This window comes from Salvelinus namaycush, chromosome 2 (genome assembly GCF_016432855.1).
Source record: "Salvelinus namaycush isolate Seneca chromosome 2, SaNama_1.0, whole genome shotgun sequence".
In the NCBI taxonomy this organism is placed as follows: Eukaryota; Metazoa; Chordata; class Actinopteri; order Salmoniformes; family Salmonidae; genus Salvelinus; species Salvelinus namaycush.
This window is the reverse complement of record NC_052308.1, coordinates 43,856,566-43,866,165: the sequence shown is the minus strand read 5'-3', so window position 1 is coordinate 43,866,165 and position 9,600 is coordinate 43,856,566. Positions and strand designations below refer to the sequence as shown.

General features: G+C 42.3%; 1 protein-coding gene across 4 annotated transcripts; it reads right to left on the bottom strand.

Moving 5' to 3' along the window:
* Positions 1-58: 58 nt before the first annotated feature.
* Positions 59-9,052, bottom strand: LOC120063676 (interleukin-17 receptor C-like). Of its 4 annotated transcripts, none has more exons than XM_039013975.1 (15): positions 8,755-9,052; positions 8,151-8,535; positions 5,348-5,516; positions 5,063-5,172; positions 4,866-4,977; positions 4,701-4,742; positions 3,953-4,077; positions 3,786-3,842; positions 3,528-3,594; positions 3,163-3,395; positions 2,934-2,987; positions 2,749-2,800; positions 2,339-2,440; positions 1,755-1,793; positions 59-1,598 (listed from the first exon to the last, which is right to left on the bottom strand). In XM_039013975.1, the coding sequence occupies exons 2-15, from the start codon at positions 8,265-8,267 to the stop codon at positions 1,012-1,014; spliced, it is 1,866 nt and encodes a 621-aa protein (XP_038869903.1). In that variant the 5' UTR covers positions 8,268-8,535; positions 8,755-9,052; the 3' UTR covers positions 59-1,011. The 4 variants fall into 4 exon arrangements, with proteins under 4 accessions (XP_038869903.1, XP_038869921.1, XP_038869909.1 ...); XM_039013993.1 differs by having other exon boundaries at positions 4,866-4,974; XM_039013981.1 differs by having other exon boundaries at positions 8,151-8,502.
* Between the last annotated feature and the right edge of the window lie 548 nt (positions 9,053-9,600).

Below are 9,600 nucleotides of genomic sequence, written 5' to 3'. Positions count from 1 at the left end.
TTAACACTTTTTTGGATACTACATGATTCCATATGTGTTATTTCATAGTTTTGATGTCTTCACTATTATTCTACAATATAGAACATTAAAATAAAGAAAACCCCTTGAATGAATAGGTGTCCAAACATTTGACTTGTACTGTATATGTATTTTTTCATAAATATTTATTCTTTATTTATTATTTTCCTCAACCCTACCACCCCCTCCCCTATTGGAGTAAACTAATGGACAACAATACTTAGACTTCTACGTCCAGCTTATACATTTATATATATATATATATATATATATATATATACATTTTACAGACACAGTATACTTTACATTGGTTATCTTTTTGTTGTTTTTAGTCCCATCCTTCAGCCACCCTCAACCCCTCTCATCTATCTCTGAAGGCCATCCAGTTTTGATTTCTAGTTGCCATATATGTTTCTACTGTTCTGTGTGATGACCTTTCTATTCTCATCATTTCAACAGATTGCAAACTTCGTTACAGTGTATAATGGTAGCTAAGATATGTGTGTTTGTATAAAAAGATAATCAATCTACATCAAATATTATTTTCATACCAAACAAAAGCTTAAACAGTTACTTTGTTCCCTGGTCTCCCCTAACCTATATAATAGTGTCACACATAGAAGTCCATCCTCAAGGTGTACGGAAGGTGACAGCTGTGTTGTTGTTTCATACACTCTCAATAACTCTAGCCCTCATAACATCACCACATACAGTATAATCCAAGGGTTCTGCATCCAACAAGTTGCGTCCAGTGTATTGCAGTGCTAATGTAAAGTAAGTGGCCGGGGGTGTTGGGGTGATGATGTGAGCAGGCTTGGATGGTTGGGAGGAATTAGACCTCAGGGCGACTGCTCTGCTGTAAGGGCACAGTCTCCCAGCTGTTCTCCACTCAACATAATTATGGGGAAACCCCTTCATCAGGTATCCCACTGTCTCTCCTCAAACCCTGGAGTCCCTTTAGACAGCCCGTAAATAGAGTGTCCTTCAGCCCCTCTATCCACCTATACCAGCCCTAGGCCCATTAGACCCTATGGCCAGCTGAACGAGGAGCTCCTGTCTCTGGGAGGGCAGGTGAAACAAGGGCAGCCCTTGGAACAACTCTGGGAGATCCCTTTCACTGCTGAGGGGCTTGGAAGAATGGGCCTCAAAGTGGACCAGGAGGAAGCGCTTTCCAGCGCGCCCTTGCTGGTGGTCCACCTTGATGCAGCTCAGAGCGGCACTGAACACGTCCGCGTATGGGGAGGACAAGCCCTGGAGAAGCCTCTTCTCCTCCACTGCCTGGGCTATGTCCCTTCCCTGCTGGCCATGCTGGTCCCACTGTTGGCCCCAATCCTCTGCCTTCTTCCAGGCTGCCTGCGTCAGTACCAGTAAGGCCCTGCCCCCCTGGCTGTCCAGGGGCTGCAGCTGGGAGTGCAGCCAGGGCAGGGGCCCCAGAGAGCACAGCTCAGCCCGACTCCACAGGTCCACAGACACACTGAGGCCCCTGGCATGCAGAGAGGAGCCAAGCTCACATACCAGCTCTGACACAGAGTTATCCACATCCGGCGGGCTCAGCAGCACCACGTGGCCCCTTATAGGTACTACAAAGGGAAGGAAGTAAGGAAGGAAGGGAGCCGAAGGGAAGGGGGAGTTAAATACATTCATTTTCCATTGTTTTGTCAAGGATTATTGCCAGATAAATATGTATCTTCTTTATTTTACATGTTGTACATTTGGACTATGAGAAACCTGCTTACGTTGATCACACTCCTTCTGGTGCCATTCCCATGCCCACCCTGTTGGAGAGACAGAAATGTAATATGATACACCCTGACATGGTTCTGTAACACAGAGGCCCTTGTGTCATTTTCAATGAGAGTTTTTTTTGTCCTTTACAAAAAAAACTTTGACCATTGACCCCCCCCCCCCCCCCCAAATTCCTGACTGTAGTAAACAACACCCACCAGAAAAAAGTCTGAGAGATACATGAATAGAGCTATAAAAAAACAAAATTAGAATACAAAAAAAAAAGAATGAATAGTGCTATTGAGAGAAGTGGGAGCCTGAAGAATACGCACAATAGAAAAGATATCGGATTTATTGTCTTTCTCTACATCTTGATCTCCTTTAAAGCTCCCCCTTTCTCCACTATTAATAATGAATTGGCGGGAGGCAGAGAGCGTATTTGTGGTGAGAAGAGCTTAGCTCTCACTTCACCACAGAGTAGCGCAATAACACAACACTAACACAATAGTAACACAAATGTAACACTTTTTTTTGTCTCTACACACAGAGCCTTTGCTTGTGTTTAGTTGGGGGAGATCTGACCAGAATGACTCACGTTTCAGTTTGCCATGCAGGAAATAGAGACACATTCCTGCTAGGCCTACCAGCATCAGGGAGACCAGAACCAGCAGACCCCAGCGCCAGTGCCACCATCTGGCTGAGAGGGAGAAGTACAGATATGAATTATTTCCCAATCCTCAGAATTTCTTGTTATCAGTCCCTACAGGTAGGCAAAACAGACCAATCAACTTTTTGTGAGCATTTGTTTCATAAAGCATACAAGTAAATACTTGATTGATGATGAAGATTTTAAACATAACTGCCTTCTTTTCACACACACAATCAGAGAAGTGGTCAGGAAATGGTACATGTATCAGTTTTAGTAGGGTCCATATTTAGTATATTGATACTTATATTGATACTATTTAGTATATTGATACTTCAGCCCTTTCCTAAAATACTCACAGTCAATGGGACAGAAGGGGCCAAGCTCACTGTTCTTCCCTTTGACCTTCACCTGCAAGGATGGACACACACACACACACACACACACATTTACTATAAGATGAGCTCCCATCATGCTACAGCAGGATCCAAGTTCAATATTAGAGCCAAGTCCCCTACAGAGTCAACCAGTAGAAGTGTCTTACCATCACACAGAGATCAAGGCCAGGTTTGACATCCTCAAACACACCTGGCATCAGCTGAAACAGAAGGGAAAAAATCATAAAATAATCTGTCTTATCCATATATCACCACACCATAAAAACACAAAACCAATTGATACAAATGATAAGAGCACATCCCAATGACAAAAGGACATTAAAGATGCACCGATAAAAAATGTGAGGCACCAATCAAATGCTCCTGTATACGTACCCAGAGTCCCCTGTCATTTTCCCTCCATATGTCATTTGACAGACGCTGCCTAATGTCCCCCAGCTCTGTGCATCTGTCCTTGTCCACGCCTGCATCTCTCTGGCAGGGCCACACTTCAGCCTCCACCCTACAGGGGGCAGTCAGGTTCCAGGACAGCATTGCACCGCCACTGTTCATCTGGCCCTGTACCACAGATACTGACACATTCTCCCATAGGTTCCTCTGGAACAGCTCTGGAAGAGAGCGATAAAGGTATAAGATACTTTATAGGGGAGTTACAGAAGCAATGGGAATCAACTCCATGACCCACATTCATGACTGTCATAGTGGAACACGTGTAACAAGGAGGACGCTGCATCTCTTACCGGTGTTGTTCCTAAAAGGACAGCTCCTAGATCGACGAGACCTCTCGTCTCCTTTATCCCACCACAACTGAAACACACACAACACACACATACACACACCAATTACACACAAAACCAGAGAACTCGAATGAGCAACACAAAGGGGATAATGTTGTCAGTTAGACTGAGTTGGATGTGTGAGTGTGTAGTAATATCACAACTGACAAAAGTTGGCCCGATACAGATTGATAATAGCTAAGGGGGAAATAGCAACAGTACCTGGAAGCACATGCAGGGGGTGACAGAGTGCAGTGGAAGGGACTTCTCTTTCCAGGTCTGTAGGACAACAGACAACATGTTATCATCGAAGAGGGAAGAGTGAAAGTCTGAGAAGAATATTGCATATAAATAACTGAGTTGGGAGGAAAGCCAAGTACAACACGGACCCTGCACATTCCATTATGTTCATGTTGTAGGCACATTTCTAGGTGGTAGGGACTGTCCACTTCCTTTGCGACTCGCAGCATCACCTCACGTCTCTCCGGATCAATCGGAGTGCTGAAACTGGGGACTGACAGACACACCGGCAAATTAGAGAGCAGCGAAACCCAGCCATTTACTCTAATTCCAGAGTTGCACATGTCTAACCATGTCTCTCACTTCATAAACCAGAGTCATTATGGAAAAACAGAACAAATGGTCATGAATAACATATATATTGGTTTGGAATTTGCATAGACCCCTACAGATGGTTAATATAGGCTCATCCGACTATCAACAAATGTTCAACTATCCACTAGCCCTAACATTAGTCTTAACCCTAACCCTGACCTTAGCTCTAGCCTGAACCATAACCCTAACCCTTTGCCGAGCCTTGTCCCTACCCCTAACCCTAGGAAAGCTGTTGCATTTCAACAGGGACGCACTTGATAGTGTGGTGAACGTCTGAGCATCAATAGACCCTCTATTGGGGACGATCCATTAAAGGAAGACCAATGTGTCTGCAACCAAGACTCAGGAGGTGCAAGAATCATAGAATTAGAATGATTAGAATGGGTTTTAAACCAGATTGAATGCGATACACCCTGCTTTAGTCCTATGGGTACACTCCTGAATAGGTACAACCATTCTAGTACTTATATTTCTATGGCAATAACAACATGGAAACAAACGAACATAGAACATGTAACTCACCTTCACATTCCTCTACAACTCCCTGTGAGGCGGATGAGCACACTAAGGACGGATAGAAACAATTGACTATCAGATTTTAACCAGTCGGATCCTCGGAGGATCATTATCAAACAAATATGTGTTGACGTAAGCTGTTTGATCACTACGGGAATTCCAAGACCGTACCTTCATCCACTGACGGAAGCACCACAGTCGAGTGAAGGTTGCAAACATACACAGTCACCTGACTGCTGAAGGACAGGGCTTTAGACTCAAGCAGCAGTGACAGCCATGCCTGCTGAGTATATAGGAGAGCATGGAGATGAATCACAAAACAGGCTCACACACTCACACACTCACACGGGAATTCATATGGAATATACCTTGGATGAAGCTCGCTCATCCGGAGCAGCAGGGATCACTGTGAACTCGAGCTTTTTGCACAGAGGCATTATTAGCTGTGGCACAGTGTAACACACACTCGCGTACGATGCTGAAACACAGAGAGAACCCAGTTGACCGCAGGAGTGACGACGGCATGACTTACTGACACAACGTGAGGGACCATGCAGTAGAAGCTAATATGGGTACACTTTCCACATCGTGTTTCACATTGTAACTGCAGAGGTTGAAATGGAAAAAAAAGTGTGTGTAGGTTGTTCACACACCTGTCTGGTCGTTTCTGGGCTGGATGTCAAGGCGAATGTGTAGGCAAGGTCTGCATGCTGTGCCCTGTCTGCAGCACAGCACAGGCTGCACCGACAGCCCTTTTGCATCCACAGGACACTTTTGGATCGGAATCCCAGCACATGCCTTCACTGTGCAGTTAAAGAGACCCTGGTGAGATACAACGGTATAAACTGTTTACCTTGTATGTAAGTACTACGCCGTGTTTATCTATACAGACACAGTGATGACCACCCACCGAAAAGTATTATACTGTAGTGTAGTAATCCATACATACAAGGTCACTAAATAACTACTGATAAGTACTACAGATGTAGGATCTTAATTTGATCACTCTTTTGTTGCTGAGAATTTTCCTGCACCGCAGGAAATGCAAACTTGTAGTGTATTTGAGTTCCAAAAAGGCTTCTAAAGTTTGAAATTTCTAATTTGAAATTTCCGACTTGATTTGCCCTGAAAAAAAGTATCAACCCTTACAAAATTGTCCATTATTTTAACATTTCCTGTTGCTGCAGGATTATTTTCCTACTGTAGCAAACTGGCTCAAATTAAGATCAACACCTGCATACTGTATTCATCCATACATACAGAGTGACTACACAAATGTCAATAAGTACTATATTGTATTCATGAATACAAACATACAGTCCCAGTCAAAAGTATGGACACACCTACTCATTCAAGGGTTTTTCTTTATTTTTACTATTTTCTACATTGTAGAATCATAGTGAAGACATCAACACTATGAAATAACACATATGGAATCATGTAGTAACTAAAAAAGGTGTTAAATAAATCTAAATATATTTTATATTTGAGATTCATCAAAGTAGCCACTCTTTGCCTTTGACAGCTTTGCACACTCTTGGCATTCTCTCAACCAGCTTCATGAGGTAGTCACCTGGAATGCATTTCAATTAACAGGTGTGCCCTGTTAAAAGTTAATTTGTGGAACATCATTCATTCTTATTTCATTTCAGGCCAATCAGTTGTGTTGTGACGAGGTAGGGATGGTATACAGAAGATAGTCCTATTTGGTAAAAGACCAAGTCCATATTATGGCAAGTACAGCTCAAATAAGCAAAGAGAAATGACCGTCCATCAAAATTTCAGGAACTTTGAACGTTTCTTCAAGTGCAGTGGCAAAAACCATGAAGTGCTATGATGAAACTGGCTCTCGTGAGGACCACCACAGGAAAAGAAGACCTAGAGTTACCTCTGCTGCAGAGGATAAGTTCATTAGAGTTACCAGCCTCAGAAAGTGCAGCCCAAATAAATGCTTCAGAGAGTTCAGGTAACAGACACATCTCAACATCAACTGTTCAGATGAGACTGTGTGAATCAGGTCTTCATGGTTGAATTGCTGCAAAGAAACCACTACTAAAGAACACTAATAAGAAGAAGAGACTTGCTTGGGCCAAGAAACACGAGCAATGGACATTAGACTGGTGGAAATGTATCCTTTGGTCTGATGAGTCCAAATTGGAGATTTTTGGTTCCAACCGCAGTCTCTTTGTGAGACGTAAAGTAGGTGAACGGATGATCTCCGCATGTGTGAATTTCCTACCGTAAAGCATGGAGGAGGAGGTGTGATGGTGTGGGGGTGCTTTGCTGGTGACACTGTCTGTGATTTATTTAGAATTCAAGGCACACTTAACCAACATGGCTACCACAGCATTCTGCAGCGATACGCCATCCCATCTGGTTTGCGCTTGTGGGACTATCATTTGTTTTTCAACAGGATAATGATCCAACACACTTCCAGGCTGTGTAAGGGCTATTTAACCAAGAAGGAGAGTGATGGAGTGCTGCATCAGATGAGCTGGCCTCCACAATCAAAAAGCATTCCAGGTGAAGCTGGCTGTTTGAGAGAATGCCAAGAGTGTGCAAAGCTGTCAAGGCAAAGGGTGGCTACTTTGAAGAGTCTAAAATATATTTAGATTTGTTTAACACTTTTTTGGTTACTACATGATTCCATATGTGTTATTTCATAGTTTTGATGTCTTCACAATTATTCTACAATGTAGGAAATAGTAAAAGTAAAGAAAAACCCTTGAATGAGTAGGTGTGTCCATACATACATACACAGTGACTACACAACTACAAACATACCTGTTGTGGGATCAGTTTTAATCATGACTGACATTCTCTCTCTCTCTATATATATATATATATATCTCTATATATGTATATATATACACAAACTTCTCCTTAGTTCCCAAGGCCCTAGAGTCTAGATAGCTGTGTAGGCCTACTTGTGGAAACAGGATGTTGTTGAGGTGACAGGTGTTGGTGAGCCATGGATTTATAGTTTTTTTCCACCAATTTGTTTGATTTCCTTGTGTGCTGTTATGACACTACATGCAACAGTAATATGACACGTCTTTTGACAAAGTGTGCTCTGTAGTATGTAGACCTTATTGCCAGCTTGTGATCTCATTACATAGTCATTAAATATTTGTACAATAAACAAACGATATTCAAATATTTGAAGACATTAAATAAGTGACGTGCAAGGTGTTTTTCATTTTTTTTCATTTCATATTATTATTATTTTTAAATTAAATTATTAACAGATCGTGGCATACAGTACATAAAGGAAATTGAGTGTGTGATGTGACAACATAATAAACCATGATTGTTGGTGTCTATCTTTCTCTCCCCTCTGAATCCTCTCTCTTTGTCCCTCTCTCTCTCTCTCACACACACACACAGGCACACACACACACACACACACTCCATGATTGCTGACCTCTCTTGTTATTAGGATCGTTAGCATATTACCTTTGAGCAGGTGACGTGTTGACTCTCATAGTCAATCATCTCCAACTTCGATGCCGAAACCAAAAGCTGCATGGAGAGCAGGATTGCAAGCGACCACTCAAAAAACATCACTTTCATAATTGTCCTCAAATTGGCCACATTCAGGGGTTTGTACCATTTGAATCCTCAAGCACTGGTGTTTTTTTCTTCTGTGAGTATGATGTGCCAACCGTTGTCAGATATATCCACACACAACCCTATCAGTACGCCTCCGTATTTCTGGTGACACATGGAAAACAAGTTGAGCGAGTCCTATTTTCTTTCATTGGGCTTCGGTAGAAGTCTGGACTGAAACCAATGTCCTGATATCAGACTGTAGGCAATATCAAGGAATGGAGATGAATACCTGAGGGTTAGGGTTATGGTTAGAGTGCAAGGTGCTGCCTATTATAGCTGCGATTAGATAAGACATTTGTGACGTGCCTTGCTCAATTTCAACTGGTAGAGTGAAAATGAATGATAGCCATGGTAGAATAGCCTAACCATGTAATTTCAGATAACGTATGTGATTTTCTGTATGCTATTGTGATCAGTGGTTACATGAGCATACATGTGTAATACTTACAGCATCGATATTTCATCTTCACACCCATCTGTCAGAGTTTCGTTGGTTGAAAAAGCTATAAACCTCCACAGTTAGGGAATACAGTAATTAAGTACCCAGTGAAATCCAACAGTTTTGTGGTCAGTGTGTTCTGTCATTGATATTTCATCTTCACATCCATCTGTCAGAGTTCCCTTGGTTGAAAAAGCTACAAATCTCCGCAGTTAGGGAATACGGTAATTAAGTATCCATTGAAATCCAACAGTTTTGTGGTTAGTGTGTTCTGTCATTGCTAGGTAACTGGTATATGGTAGGTTGAGTCATGTAGTGAATGTCTCAACCATGGCATGATCCCTCCCTTCTGTGTCCTTGTCCCGCCCACACTCTCTCCCCTCTCTGTCTGTCTCTCCCCATCGCTCTCGCTCACACACACACACACACACACACACACACACACACACACAGCCTCAATCAAACAAAAAAATACAGTGACACAAAACACAAGGTATTACAGAAGTAATATCCAAGAACCCTGAACGTTTGTTATGGTAAAAGTATGCCCAAAACACTCAGGCGGATCAAAGTCTAGATCCTTGGGCTTTGTTTGTTATCAGTAAAGCATAAAGCAAATGGAAAACCTACGTAGCATATGTCTGTGTATTTACATAAGCATACTCATGTCAAGACCCACTGAAGAGCCTTGGGACAATTAGATTGTAGATTTACTGAAAATGTTTGTGATACTAGTTTGAGTTCAAGGGTTGAGTCCACATAAATGTCAGCTTCGGTTTTCAGTCTGTTTCATTCAGCAACGTGTCTGGTAAAACAAGTTAGTCACCTCAGTGCATGTGAACTATTGCAGAAATG

Bases quoted from the DNA above. Each gene is read 5' to 3' on its own strand.
- LOC120063676 (XM_039013975.1), bottom strand. From the start codon at position 8,267: ATGAAAGTGATGTTTTTTGAGTGGTCGCTTGCAATCCTGCTCTCCATG. The intron at 4,078-4,700 runs GTGAGTTACATG...TGTGTCTGTCAG, and splicing joins AGTTGTAGAGGAATGTGAAG to TCCCCAGTTTCAGCACTCCG. The intron at 3,843-3,952 runs GTCCGTGTTGTA...GTTGTCCTACAG, and splicing joins AACATAATGGAATGTGCAGG to ACCTGGAAAGAGAAGTCCCT.